Source organism: Oncorhynchus mykiss, chromosome 27 (assembly GCF_013265735.2).
Source record: "Oncorhynchus mykiss isolate Arlee chromosome 27, USDA_OmykA_1.1, whole genome shotgun sequence".
Lineage (NCBI taxonomy): Eukaryota > Metazoa > Chordata > Actinopteri > Salmoniformes > Salmonidae > Oncorhynchus > Oncorhynchus mykiss.
The window spans coordinates 2,219,389-2,235,419 of record NC_048591.1 but is presented as its reverse complement, the minus strand read 5'-3'; the positions used below and the strand labels follow the sequence as shown (position 1 = coordinate 2,235,419).

General features: G+C 41.9%; 1 protein-coding gene across 2 annotated transcripts in view; it reads left to right on the top strand.

Annotated features, from left to right (window-relative positions):
• The window catches only part of LOC110507325 (beta-1,3-glucosyltransferase), a 180,508-nt gene extending 170,799 nt beyond the window's left edge, over positions 1-9,709 (top strand). For both annotated transcript variants that reach the window (XM_036965104.1, XM_021587245.2), the window contains 2 exons: positions 7,497-7,641; positions 8,995-9,709. In XM_036965104.1, the coding sequence (XP_036820999.1) occupies positions 7,497-7,641; positions 8,995-9,162 (313 nt within the window). In that variant the 3' untranslated portion in view covers positions 9,163-9,709. The remainder of the gene's footprint in view (positions 1-7,496; positions 7,642-8,994) is intronic.
• Positions 9,710-16,031: the final 6,322 nt, after the last annotated feature.

The following is a 16,031-nucleotide window of genomic DNA, read 5'->3' as shown; positions in this document are numbered from 1 at the left end:
CTGTGGGAGCAAATATTCGGAAATGGAAGACATACAAGACCACTGATAATCTCCCTCGATCTGGGGCTCCACGCAAGATCTCACCCTGTGGGGTCAAAATGATCACAAGAACGGTGAGCAAAAATCCCTGAACCACACGGGACGACCTAGTGAATGACATGCAGAGAGCTGGGACCAAAGTAACAAAGCCTACCATCAGTAACACACTACGCCGCCAGGGACTCAAATCCTGCAGTGCCAGACGTGTCCCCCTGCTTAAGCCAGTACATGTCCAGGCCCGTCTGAAGTTTGCTAGAGAGCATTTCGATGATCCAGAAGAAGATTGGGAGAATGTCATATGGTCAGATGAAACTTTTTGGTTAAAACTCAACTCATCGTGGTTGGAGGACAAAGAATGCTGAGTTGCATCCAAAGAACACCATACCTACTGTGAAGCATGGGGGTGGAAACATCATGCTTTGGGGCTGTTTTTCTGCAAAGGGACCAGGACGACTGATCCGTGTAAAGGAAAGAATGAATGGGGCCTTGTATCGTGAGATTTTGAGTGAAAATCTTCTTACATCAGCAAGGGCATCGAAGATGAAACGTGGCTGGGTCTTTCAGTATGACTATGATCCCAAATACACCGCCCGGGCAATGAAGGAGTGGCTTCGTAAGAAGCATTTCAAGGTCCTGGAGTGGCCTAGCCAGTCTCCAGATCTCAACCCCATGTAAAATCTTTGGAGGGAGTTGAAAGTCTGTGTTGCCCAGCAACAGCCCCAAAACATCACTGCTCTAGAGGAGATCTGCATGGAAGAATGGGCCAAAATACCAGCAACAGTGTGTGAAAACCTTGTGAAGACTTACAGAAAACATTTGACCTCTGTCATTGCCAACAAAGGGTATATAACAAAGTATTGAGATAAACTTTTGTTATTGACCAAATACTTATTTTTCACCATAATTTGCAAATGAAGTCATTTAAAAATCCTACAATGAGATTTTCTGGATTTTTTTTCTAATTTTGTCTGTCATAGTTGAAGTGTACCTATGATGAAAATTACAGGCCTCTCATCTTTTTAAGTGGGAGAACTTGCACAATTGGTGGCTGACTAAAGACTTTTTTGCCCCACTGTACACTTAGGTTGGAGTCATTAAAATTAGTTTTTCACCCACGACACTCATTTCTTGTTAACAAACTATAATTTGGGCAAGTTGGTTAGGACATCTACATTGTGCATGACACAGGTATTTTTTCCAACAATTGTTTACAGACAGATCATTTCACTTATAATTCACTGTATCACAATTCCAGTGGGTCAGAAGTTTACATGCACTAAGTTGGCTGTGCCTTTAAACAGCTTGGAAAATTCCAGAAAATGAGGTCATGGCTTTACAAGCTTCTGATAGGCTAATTGACATAATTTGAGTCAATTGGAGGTATACCTGTGGAGGTATTTCCAAACCTGCCTTCAAACTCAGTGCCTCTTTGCTTGACATCATAGGAAAATCCAAAGAAATCCGCCAAGACCTCAGAAAAGAAATTGTAGACCTCCACAAGTCTGGTTCATCATTGGGAGCAATTTCCAAACGCCTGAAGGTACCACATACATCTGTACAAACAATAGTATGCAAGTATAAACACCATGGAACCACGCAGCCATCATACCGCTCAGGAAGGAGACACATTCTGTCTCCTAGAGATGAACGTACTTTTTTGATCAATCCCAGAACAACAGCAAAGGCCCTTGTGAAGATGCTGGAGGAAACAGGTACAAAAGTATCTATATCCACAGTAAAACAAGTCCTATATTGACATAACCTGAAAGGCCACTCAGCAAGGAAAAGGCCACTACTCCAAAACCGCCATTAAAAAGCCAGACTGCGGTTTGCAACTGCACATGGGGACAAATATCATACTTTTTGGAGAAATGTCATCTGGTCTGAGGACAAAATAGAACTGTTTGGCCATAACGACTATTGTTCTGTTTGGAGGAAAAGGGGTAGGCTTGCAAGCTGAAGAACACCATCCCAACCGTGAAGCACGGGGATGGCAGCATCATGTTGTGGGGGTGGTTTGCTACAGGAGGGCTGGTGCACGTCACAAAATAGATGGCATCATGAGGAAAGGAAAATTCTGTGGATATATTGAAGCAACATCAAGACATAAGTCTTGGTCGCAAAAGCTTGGTCGCAAATGGGTCTTCCAAATGGACAATGTCCTCAAGCATTCTTCCAAAGTTGTGTCAAAATGGCTTAAGGACAACAAAGTCAAGGTATTGGGGTGGCCATCACAAAGCCCTGACCTCAATCCTATAGAACATTTGTCGGCAGAACTGAAAAAGCGTGTGCGAGCAAGGAGGCCTACAAAACTGACTCAGATACACCAGGTCTGTCATGAGGAATGGGCCAAAATTCACCCAACCTATTGTGGGAAGCTTGTGGAAGGCTACCCAAAATGTTTAACCCAAGTTAAACAATTTAAAGGCATTGCTACCAAATACTAATTGAGTGTATGTAAACTTCTGACCCACTGGGAATGTGATGAAAGAAATAAAAACTGAAATAAATCATTCTCTCTACTATTATTCTGACATTTCACGTTCTTAAAATAAAGTGATGATCCTAACGGACGTAAGACAGGGAATATTTACTAGGATTAAATGTCAGGAATTGTGAAAACTGAGTTTAAATGTATTTGGCTAAGGTGTATGTAAACTTCAGACTTCAACTGTGTAAGTTTTGCTCTCCACTTTCTGGAGGACCGAGTTTTTAAATCGGTGTAATTAGAGTATGATAGTTAAGGAGATGGACAAAACACCTGTATCCGGATTACATCTTCAAACTAAGGGTAACCATGGCATCCGTGACAGGGAGAAGCATCCAACCATGATGTATATGGGTAAGGTACTCTATCTTACTACATTGTCAGATATTATAAATTTCTTATTTTGACAAAGTCGTTTTCATTTCAAGTTAAAGTGTGCTGTTAGCTAATGTTAGCTGGCTGGCTTGCTTGCTATCGTTATTTGTATGATCTTATTATTCGTATCTCAGAGCCATTTTCTTGCCTAGTTATAGCCGAATGTTATCTAGCTAACACTGAACATGGTTGGTTAGCTAACTGCTGATTCATGCAGGGTAGTAATGTCATGAGTTGAGATTATGGTTCATTGTTTACCTACTGTAGCTAGCTACATGTCTTAATAACCTGTTGCGACTCTAGGGGCAGTATTTTCATTTTTGGAAAAAAAACGTTCCCGTTTTAAACGGGATATTTTGTCAGGACAAGATGCTAGAATATGCATATAATTGACAGCTTTGGATAGAAAACACTCTAACGTTTCCAAAACTGTAAAGATATTGTCTGTGAGTATAACAGAACTGATGTTGCAGGCGATAGCCTGAGAAAAATCCAATCCGGAAGTGCCTCATATTTTGAAAGCGCTGCGTTCCAATGAGTCCCTATTGAGCTGTGGATGTCCTATCAACGAGCTTACACTTTCTACGTATTCCCCAAGGTGTCTACAGCATTGTGACGTAGTTTTACGCATTTATGTTGAAGAATAGCCGTAGGCGGCTACATTGCGTAAGTGGTCACATGATGGCAGCCAGGGTGACTCTCGCGTAAAATACAGAGGTAGCCATTACTCCAATCGGTCCTACTGAAAAACAAATTGTCCTGACGGATATATTATCGAATAGATATTAGAAAAACACCTTGAGGATTGATTATAAACAACGTTTGCCATGTTTCTGTCAATATTTTTCGTGACTGCAATTTCCGGGCGATTTCTCAGCCAAACGTGAAGAACAAACGGAGCTATTTCGCCTACAAAAATAATATTTTGGGAAAAAATTTACTTTGGCTATCTACCTGGGAGTCTCGCGAGTGAAAACATCCGAAGCTCATCAAAGGTAAACGATTTAATTTGATTGCTTTTCTGATTTCCGTGACCAAGTTACCTGCTGCTAGCTGGACAAAATGCTATGCTAGGCTATCGATAAACTTACACAAATGCTTGTCTAGCTTTGGCTGTAAAGCATATTTTGAAAATCTGAGATGACAGGGTGATTAACAAAAGGCTAAGCTGTGTCTCAATATATTTCATTTGTGATTTTCATGAATAGGAATATTTTCTAGGGATATTTATGTCAGTTGAGTTATGCTAATTCGTTTCAGGCGATGATTACGCTCCCGCATGGGAGTCACAAGATTAACAAAAGACTTCAATATGCAAAAAACCATATCGGGTGTGTTCGTAAATAGAGTCTGGCCATCTACTCCAATTTCAGAGCACTCTCGTCTGTGTGCCAGAGCGAAGAGTAACTGATGAATTTGTGAACGCTCAACACCCGTTGAATATTGCTGGTGTCTGTAAAAGTCCCAAAAAAGTGTAATTAACTTGTTGCCAGCAGCAGTTACAGTTACCAACACTCTGCATAACATGAAAACAACCTAACCAGCTCTGCTAGGGTGAGTAATGTTCAGTGAGCTGTTCTCTCATTTGTGTCTGGAAGTAGCTAGCAAGTTAGCCAGTTAACTTGGGTGCTTGACTGCTGTTGTTAGTACAGAACGCTTGGACCAACCCTTTGAAGAGATGGGTCGGGCTAAAGCTTAAGATGGTGTGAATGATGCTTAATGGGTGTAGACAAAGAAGAGCTCTCCAGTTGGTACCAAAACATTCAAAGGCCATTTTCTCAAAAGTGAGATTACAAGTTTATCAACTTTCAAAGCAGAACTACTTTCCCATTGTTCCTCAAATGCAGTGTATGATATACCATTTTATAGCTCTCCGTCTCTGCTTTTATCCAATGTAAAATACACCATTTCAACATTTTCTACATAAGACTGGATCAAGGCGGTCGGTCACATATGGACTTGGTCTTTTACTAAATAGGGCTATCTTCTGTATATCAACCCTACCTTGTCAAAACACAACTGATTGGCTCAAATGCATTAAGAAGGAAAGAAACTCCACAAATGAACTTTTAACGAGGAACATCTGTTAATTGAAATGCATTCCAGGTGACTACCTCATGAAGCTGGTTGAGAGAATACCAAGAGTGTGCAAAACTGTCATCAAGGCAAAGGGTGGCTACTTTGAAAAATCTAAAATATATTGTAGCGACCCTGGGTTTATAAGCGCGGAAATCGACTCTGCCGCTTGAGCATGCTTTTGCGGCACAGTGGATAAATCAAATCAAATCAAATTTATTTGTCACATACACATGGTTAGCAGATGTTAATGCGAGTGTAGCGAAATGCTTGTGCTTCTAGTTCTGACAATGCAGTAATAACCAACGAGTAATCTAACCTAACAATTCCAAAACTACTACCTTATACACACAAGTGTAAAGGGATAAAGAATATGTACATAAAGATATATGAATGAGTGATGGTACAGAACGGCATAGGCAAGATGCAGTAGATGGTATTGAGTACAGTATATACATATGAGATATACATGTATTACATAAAGATGCAGTAGATGATATAGAGTACATATGAGATGTGTAATGTAGGATATGTAAACATTATATTAAGTAACATTGTTTAAAGTGGCTAGTGATATATTTTACATACATTTCCATAAATTCTCATTATTAAAGTGGCTGGAGTTGAGTCAGTGTGTTGGCAGCAGCCACTCAATGTTAGTGGTGGCTGTTTAACAGTCTGATGGCCTTGAGATAGAAGCTGTTTTTCAGCTTCGGACCTCGGGCTAGAAGGTCGAGGGTTCGAGACCTGCTCCCTACCTGTTTCATTACAATATTTTGATTTGTTTAACACTTTTTTTTGGTTACTACATGATTCCATATGTGTTATTTCATGGTTTTGATGTCTTCACTATTATTATTAATGTAGAAAATAGTACAAATAAAGGAAAAACTCTGCAATGAGTAGGTGTGTCCAAACTTTTAACTGGTACTGTATGTACGAAATGTTTCAAATGGGAAGCATGCGGACGCCTTAAGACCGACGTCGCTTTTATCTTTTTTCAGACGATTTTGTCGTACATTAATGATTTCACTTGTCTGAATCGAATATTCCCATTTCTTATCAAGAGGGGAAAAGGAAATATTCCGGAACTTTAGGCTACACATTTGATATTTGAAACAAAATCGTGATTGTGTTGTATTTCGAACAAACAATATTGTATTCTAATATTGTGAGGATAGTGGAGAATATATACGTATTTAAGTTATTAGTCGAACAACGTGATAAGACTCAATAGTGAACCTTTATAATTTAGTACAGGGCTACTATACAAAATAGTCATTTGGCCAGTAGGCCTACCGTGGCATATTGTAGCCTACTTTATTGAAGAAACAATGTCTGAATATGAAAGAAATGTAGTAAGGAGAGTAATTTCGTGTTATTTGGAAGTCGTTATCCAAAGAAACAGATGCAAAGTGTTTTGTTTTATAATTATATTTACAGTTTCTATCACAGTCATTGCTGCAATCAATATCACTTTAATTGACAATGTGGTAGGCTTTATTATTTAAAAGTTATTATTTAAAAGTTGTTTTTGAATAGCTTTCTTTTTCAGTTATTGACATGGGTTACATTTCCAGTTTAATCATGTTATTTCAGTTGTAATATGTCACATTCTTCCATTTATCTTTTTCATATTTCGATTTCATTGTTCTTTGTAGGATGTTTTTTCATTGGGGCGGAAGTAGTGAAGGTAGACAATGACCATTTCTGCTGTCTAGTATTCAGCAGGTTTGACACAATAACAGCGTCAGATCAGCCGGTCTAGCAGTTTTATTGTGCAGTTTTTTTTGTTTGTTATTTTAGCTCGGAGCTACGTGTAATCTCCCGTTTAGTAGCGTGTCAATAAATCCAGCGGCAACCTGCAGGTAATCTGCAGGTTCCGCGTCTTCGTTGCAATCAGGCCATTCGTTCATAAATATTTGTGGGATCTGTATGTGTACTGTACATGTGAAATTACCAGACTACCATGCGAAGGGTCGCTCTTCACTGGAAATATTCAACATAAACCTTTAAAGTCCTACTCCAGTCTCCTTTTCAACTCCTTTATCACCTAGTTCTTAACAAAAGGCACATCCACGTGTCCTCTGACAAGGCACAAATGATGGGGGTGTTTTTTTCCCCTCTTTTGTTCTCTAATGCTCCTATTTTGTTCCTCAAGCAAGGGGGAGGCCTATGACACTAGACCTTTAATGGCCTACTCCATGAATTTGACACTAAAAAAACACAATTTTGCTCAAAACATATTTGTTTACCTGTGTGTACATTACTATATTTATACATGTGGTATTGTTTTTCAACCAAAAACAAATAGCTGGAATGCGTCTGAGTTGTCAATCCACCTTGTTTTCCCTTAATTGTGTTGGTCAGAGTAGTGATGTTGATGTGTGTGTTAATAATGATAATAATAAAAATGTATTGGATTCTCCACCCAGGTGCTCAATCATTTTCTGTGCCAGAATGATCAACACACACAAACTAATGTGTGTTGGGGTGTGTGTGTGTTGTGTCCTGTCAGGATGGTGTTCAGTAGGGCCGCGGTGGTGAGGCTCCTGGCCAGTGACTGCAAGTGTTACAGTGATGACGCCCCTGATGACATGGTGCTGGGGATGTGTCTCAACGCTCTGGGGCTTCCTGTCACACATAGCTCCCTCTTCCACCAGGTAAAACACTGAACTTACCCATTATTACCCTTATGCCAGGAACCCACAGTTTGGAATTTTATTGGCACGATTCATGTCACATACTATTTTCATGATTGTTCATTCATCATCGTATATGAAAGATGGGAGCTCTAGAGTCGCTCAGTGTGGCAAGGTCAACAATAGCCGATTTACTGCACTTGTGATTTCCTGACAACACCAAGTCTTCCCGAACAAAAGTCTAGCATGTCAGAATTGTCTGTGCTGTGTGAACCCTGCTACAAAGGAGATTCCACGCCAATAGGAACGCTGTATGCTGGCATGCACTGTAGAAAAGATGAAGCAATTGGGATATCTTTCTACACAGTATGTTATCTAACATTTTCAACACCCTACATGACAATTTCTAAGTATCCGATTTGATTAACCATATTGTAGGCCTACTAGAACACAGATGATTGCACATTTGACAAATAAGCACTTTCTGCTATGTTCTATTTTGAAAAGACATTCAAATCAAAAGAAATTTAACTTAATTTATACAAGTCGTAAGTGAGAACACCCTTCAGATAGCAAATCCTAAAGATGTATCAGCTGTTATGTCGTACAGTGGAGCACATCCACTGCACGACATAGCAAAGAAGTTTGGATGATCAAAACTGCACTGTGGGAGAGAGCCGTTACCTTATAAATGTTTATCCATTGTCCTTACCTAATACCAACTACAGTTGCGCACAAGTACTAAATAGAGCCATGACTACATGGAACTCTATTCCACATCAGGTAACTGATGCAAGCAGTAACTTTTTAAAAACAGATAGAAATATACCTTATGGAACAGTGGGGACTGTGAAGCAACACAAACATAGGCACATGTGGAAGTGATGGAGTAGGGGCCTGAGGGCACACAGCGTGTTGTGAATGTATTGTAATGTTTTAAATGTTTGCTGGACCCCAGGGAGAGTAGCTGCTGCCTTGCCCGTTTTCTTAGACCTAATATTCTTTACCCAAAATGTAAAAACAAATCACAGTACGTCAATTTCACAGTTCAACAAAGGTTGTTGTAGCAAGGCTCAGGTAACAAAGACACTAGTCTTTGGTATCCAATAGCCAATATCCCTCCTTAGTTTCCTCCTCACTTTCTCCTCGTCCCCTGGGGGACTGGTTGTCTCTGTACCAGTGTATTTAATAACCCTGTTTAAGAGAAGCAATTACAGCAGTCTCCAGTGCAGTCTCCTGTGGCTGACAGAAATGGAAGGTGTTGAAAGGAATTGTTCACTCAAATTACAAAATGGCATATTGGTTTTCTTGCCCTGTAAGCGGTCTGTGGACAAGGTAAGGGAGGCCGGTATAATGATTGTTATGTCCCTCCAGGCTCGACCTGAAGACTACTCCAGAGACTTCCTAGCCCACCAGGTGCCCATCTCCTTCCACAAACACTGGAACATCGACCCCGTCGCCGTCTTCAACAGGTGGCTAAAGGACGAGTCGAGGTCAACAAGCCCACGTGGACTAAACAAGAGCACCAAGGAAGAGTTATAGTCACTCAGACACGATCAGTCTTGTGTGTGTGTGTGTGGAGTCATGGACAAACAAATTGTCTGCATGTTTCCTCCGTCGGTGTAAACGTTTTCTATATTGTGAATCTTGCGTAGATATAATTTGGAGGGTTCATGCAAGTCTCTGTCCATGACTGTGTGTTTGGGAACTTATTCATGACGGAGGCCAGGCACGGTAGAACAGCCCACTACTATGGACTTTCAAAGGTAATTTACGCTTGGGCCAACATGCTCAACATTTACCATGAATGCGATCTCCGCGAACTTCGGGGAAAACGCCTTTAGAAGACACATTGTCGGCTGTCTAGCGCGCAGTATTGTATTGAATCCCGGCCACAGTTTCAATAGATTTGCATGTTGAGGTTGTCAGTGTGTTGTCAGGCTCTTGTCTGTGTATATTTATAATATATAATCAATTTCTTGCCAAATTGAACAATGAAACTCATTTTTTTTCTTAAGGACATATATCAACATTATTGCTACATGCTGTACAATGTGTACTATTTTTATAAAAACGTATTTGCGGTGTCTTAATGGAGTTTTATTTCTGCCATTTGGTTTCAGGGTTAATTCACTACTACTAATTCTGACTGTAAATATCACACACAAAACAAATACTGTTTATTGGATTTTAAATAGAATCTTAGAGAAATGTCTCCAGATGTTTTGTTGATAACTTTGAAAGCAAAGGGCCTTGCGGGGGGGGGGGAGGCATATATCCATCATGGCACACTAGCTTTCCTCATTACTTCGTGAATGATCAGTTTTAACTTTTGTAACTTTATTTATTGAAAGCTTATCAGTACAGGCCCAGCATGGGGACAGGGATGTGGTTAAATTAATATGTGTCTGCAGGTTTGTTTTTTCCTTATAAATTAAGCCCTAGACAACCAGGTGTGGGGACCTTACTAATTAGTGAACTTAATTTATCAAGTACAAGGGAGGAGGGGAAACCAGCAGACAATCAGCCCACCATGGAATGAGTTTGACACCTGCTTTATATGGTGTAAAGTCAAGTTTGTGTCATTCACCAAGAATGGAGTGTCCTCTTATTATGGGTCCCCATTAGCTGCCTAGGCAGCAGCTACTCTTCCTGTAGGTCTGGCAAAATTAAGGTAGTTATACATTTTTAAAAACATTACAATACATTCATAACAGATTTCACAACACACTAAGTGTGTGCCCTCAGGCCTATACTCCACGACCACATATCTACAACACAAAAGCCGTGTGTGTCATGTGGCAGACCACGGGGTTGGGTCAAAACATTTACACAGGTCAGACACAGAGTAGGATTAGCTCCGTTTCAAAGGTGTTTATTAAAATAATAGTCCAAAAGAAAAGGATAGGTCTCCCCCAAGAGACCCTCTCTGGGATACCGTCTACTGGGCTCCGGGTCTTGCTGTATCCTGTGGGAATCAAAACTGAACTCACTCCTGTTACCTCTGCAACCGTCCCCAGCTATACGGGAGTCCTTTCCTCCCCCAGTCTCTCTCTTGTGTGCTGCCCTTCTGGCAGCTTTATGGCACTTGTACAGCTGGTGAGCAATCAGCCCTTGATTACTCACCAACTCCCAATCAACCCCAATTAGTCCTGACCGTCCAGCAGATGGAGCCATCGCCTCGTGATGTCTACTCCGTCTGTCACCAGGCCTCGACGAGTCTCCCCCTGGTGGCTGACCTGCTGTATGCCACAGTTATATGTGTGTATGCATGTGTCTGTGTTTGTGTTGCTTCACAGTCCCTGCTCTTCCATAAGGTGTATTTTTCTCTCTTTTTTCTCTCTCAGATTTTACTGCTTGCATCAGTTACCTGATGTGGAATAGCTCTATGTAGTGCTGTGCGCCTCCCATAGTCTGTTCTGGACTTGGGGATTGTGAAGAGACCTCTGGTGGCATGTCTTGTGGGGTATGCATGGGTGTCTGAGCTGTGTGCTAGTTGTTTAAACAGACAGCTCTGTGCTTTCAACATGTCAATAGCTCTCACAAATACATTGCTAAATTTCCACATTATTTATTACAATATATAGTTGAGGTTTGTGGTTCAGTGAATGATTTGTCCCAAATGCAATGCTTTTAGTTTTTTTTTAAATATTTAGGACTAACTTATTCCTTGCCACCCATTCTGAAACTAAACTAAGTGTTGCAGTCATTTCAGTCACTGTAGTAGCTGACGTGTATAGGGTGAGTCATCCGCATACATAGACAGCCAGTGGCAAGTCGTTAGTGAAGATTATAAAAGTAAGGAATTCCTTATTCTACCTTGAATCTAAGGAAGTCTCAGATTTTGCTCACCTGAAGTAGAGTATATTGTGATAAATTGCAGGCCACACTATTTGCCTAGAGAGTTCTCAGCTATACTTTTCGTGGCTGTTTATTTACCACAACAAACAGATGCTGGCACTAAGACTGCACTCAGTCAGCTGTATAAGGAAATAAGCAAACAGGAAACCACTCACCCAGAGGCGGCGCTCCTAGTGGCCGGAGACTTTAATGCAGTGAAACTTAAATCAGTTCTACCAAATCTCTATCAACATGTTAAATGTGCAACCAGAGGAGAAAAATTCTACATCACCCTTACTCCACACACAGAGACACGTACAAAGTTCTCCCTCGCCCTCCATTTGGTAAATCCGACCACAACTCTATCCACCTGATTCCTATTTGGAAGCAAACATTAAAGCAGGAAGCACCAGTGACTCGGTCTATAAAAAAGTGGTCAGATGAAGCAGATGCTAAACTACAGAACTGTTTTGCATATTCCGGGTTTCTTCCGATGACATAGAGGAATACACCACATCAGTCACTGGCTTTATCAATAAGTGCATCGAGGACGTCGTCCCCACAGTGACTGTATGTACATTCCCCAACCAGAAGCCATGAATCCCAGGCAGCATTCGGCACTGAGCTAAAGGGTAGAGCTGCCACTTTCAAGGTGCGGGACTCTAACCCGAAAGCTTACAAGAAATCCCGCTATGCCCTGCAACGAACCATCAAACAGGCAAAGCGTCAGTACCGGGCTAAGATTGAATCCTACTACACCGTCTTCGACGCTCGTCGGATATGGCAGGGCTTGCAAACTATTACAGACTACAAGGGGAAGCACAGCTGCGAGCTGCCCAGTGACACAAGCCTACCAGACGAGCTAAATCACTTCTATGCTCGCTTCGAGGCAAGCAACACTGAGGCATGCATGAGAGCATCAGCTGATCCGGACGACAGTGTGATCACGCTCTCCTTAGCCGACGTGAGTAAGACCTTTAAACAGGTCAACATACACAAGGCTGCGGGGCCAGACGGATTACCAGGACGTGTGCTCCAGGCATCTGCTGACCAACTGGCCAACTGGCAGGTGTCTTTACTGACATTTTCTGTAATACCGACATGTTTCAAGTAGACCACCATAGTCCCTGTGCCCAAGAACACAAAGGCAACCTGCCAAAATGACTACAGACCCATAGCACTCACGTCCGTAGCCATGAAGTGCTTTAAAAGGCTGGTCATGCCTCACATCAACAACATTATCCCAGAAACCCTAGACCCACTCCAATTTGCATACCGCCCAAACAGATCCACAGATGATGCAATCTCTATTGCACTCCACATTGCCCTTTCCCACCTGGACAAAAGGAACACCTATGTGAGAATGCTATTCATTGACTACAGCTCAGCGTTCAACACCATAGTTCCCTCAAAGCTCATCACTAAGCTAAGGATCCTGGGACTAAACACCTCCCTCTGCAATTGTATCCTGGACTTCCTGACGGGCCGCCCCCAGGTGGTGAGGGTAGGTAGCAACACATCTGCCACACTGATTCTCAACACTGGATCTCCCCAGGGGTGCGTGCTCAGTCCCCTCCTGTACTCCCTGTTCACCCACGACTGCATGGCCAGGCATGACTCCAACACCATCATTAAGTTTGCAGACGACACAACAGTGGTAGGCCTGATCACCGAGACAACCTATAGGGAGGACAGAGACCTGGCCGAGTGGTGGCAGAATAACAACCTATCCCTCAATGTAACCAAGACAAAGGAGATGATTGTGGACTACAGGAAAAGGAGCGCTGAGCACGCCCCCATTCTCATCAACGGGGCTGAAGTGGAGCATGTTGAGAGCTTCAAGTTCCTTGGTGTCCACATCAACAACAAACTAGAATAGTCCAGACACACCAAGACAGCCGTGAAGAGGGCACGACAAGCCTATTCCCCCTCAGGAGACTGTAAAGATTTGGCATAGGTCTTGAGATCCTCAAAAGGTTCTACAGCTGCAACATCAAGAGCATCCTGACTGGTTGCATCACTGCCTGGTACGGCAATTGCTCGGCCTCTGACCGCAAGGCACTACAGAGGGTAGTGCGTACGGCCCAGTACATCACTGGGGCAAAGCTGCCTGCCATCCAGGACCTCTACACCAGGCAGTGTCAAAAAAGGCCCTAAAAATTGTCAAAGACCCCAGCCACCCCAGTTATAGACTGTTCTCTCTACTACCGCATGGAAAGCGGTACCAGAGTGCCAAGTCTAGGACAAAAAGGCTTCTCAACAGTTTTTACACCCACGCCATAAGACTCCTGAACCGGTAATCAAATCATATGGCTACCCAAACTATTTGCATTGTGTGCCCCCCCAACCCCTCTTTTACACTGCTGCTACTCTCTGTTTATCATATATGCATAGTCACTTTAACTATACATTAATGTACATACTTCCTCAATTGGCCCGACCAACCAGTGCTCCCGCACATTGGCTAACCGGGCTATCTGCATTGTGTCCCACCACCCGCTAACCCCTCTTTTTATGCTACTGCTACTCTCTGTTCATCATATATGCATAGTCACTTTAACCATACCTACATGTACATTCTACCTCAATAAGCCTGACTAACCGGTGTCTGTATATAGCCTTGCTACTGTTATTTTCAAATGTCTTTTTACTGTTGTTTTATTTCTTTACTTACCTACACACACACACATACCTTTTTTCATACTATTGGTAAGCATTTCACTGTAAGGTTTACACCTGTTGTATTCGGCCAACTTGACAAAAACACTTTGATTTGATTTGATTATGTTGGAGGCTTCCATTAAAGAACACCCTTTGCGTTCTGTTAGACAGGTAACTCATCTCCACAATATAGCAGGGTGTATAAAGCCATAAACTCCAAAGACTTTTACTGTTATTCTTTATTTCATATATATTGGTTTCATAGTGTAGTTTCTTCTTTTTATTTAGTTTAGTCACATGATTTCTCAGTTTACAGTACGCTTACCAATCGGTTGTGCAGCCAGGCTTATTTGCCATTCCTTTTGCCTCATCCTTATCAACCATAACATTTTTAAATTCCTTATCAGTCCACGAGGATTTATGAGTTTTTACAGGCATTTTCTTAATGGGTGCATGCTTATCAGTAACTGCGTAAGCAATTTCATAAATGTGTCCAAGTGCAGCGTCTGGTTGATCCTCATTACACACCATGGACCAACATATATTCTTTACATCAACAGGAATCGGAATCGCTGCAAAATGTATTGTTTGAACTCTTATACACTATATTAGGCCAGCCTTTGGAACTTTGGTTTTCCTAGATACGGCTACTATATTGTGATCACTACATCCGATGGATCTGGATACTGCTTTCAAGCCGATTTCTGCCGCATTAGTAAATATGTGATCGATACATGTCGATGATTTAAATCCTGTGCTGTTTGTAACTACCCTGGTACTGATAACCTAAACCAGGTTGCAGGCACTGGTTACAGTTTGAAGCTTTTTCTTGAGTGGGCAGCTTGATGAATGCGACTCAATATTTAAATTAATTGAATTCAATTAGCTTTATTGGCATGAAGTAACAATGTACGTATTGCCAATGCTTACTTTGGAGATTTACAATATTAACACAATACAAATAATAATAGTCAATATTGTCAATGGGACAACAGAAACAACAATAATCAAGGCTCAAAATAACCATATGTTGATCAATAACTATAAGCATAGAGGATATGTGCAGGTTGGTTGGTCTGTCAGACACTGTCCCTCATCTTATGGAAGCCAACAATGTAGTGCGTTGGCCAACCCACAGTTCTCTGCGTCCTCCCCCAACAGGACGGGTATCCTATTCTCATCAGAGTGGTCTTTCAAACCTTGAATAAGGGTTTTACATTTGGGGAAATTAAACTCTAATTGTTTAATATTTTTAACATTTTGTCAGGAAATGCAGATCTGTCTCGGGTTCTGCTGTGGTGCAGTGGGTGCACAGCCTTTCCTTTACAGGGAGTCAGGTTTTCCTGTGTTTTTCTAAGGTTTTGATCAGTAACCATGGTCAAATAGTTAGCCACGGTGTAGAGTCGATTTAGGGCCAGATAGCACTCCATTTTACTTTGTGCTTGTGTTTGTCATGAGTCCGACCGAGGGTGGCTCCCCTTCCCGGTCGGGTGGCACTCGGCGGTCGTCGTCGCCGGCCTAATAGCTGCCACTGATTGTCTTTCCTCCCCTCCTTGTATGTTTATTGTTAGCACCTGTTAGTTAGTAATTAGTTGGGCTTTATTAGACAGCCGGCACGCCTCTTTCTTTGTGCCGGGATTAATCATTGTGACCTTCGTGTAGGTAGTAGAGGTGGGCCGGTGGGCCAACGTGTTTGCTCCTGGTCGTGAATTTTCTGCTATACTGTTTTCGTCCCCCGTGTTTGGGGCATTTGATTTTGAGCACCCAGTGTTGCGTGAGTGCATTAAAAGAGCACAGTATTGCACTCTCTGTTTCCTGCGTCTGACTCCACAACCACGACACCCGGGAGCGTTACAGTGTTTCCCAATAAGCAATGTAGTTTCGTTTATTCTGATTGATTGGATGTTCTG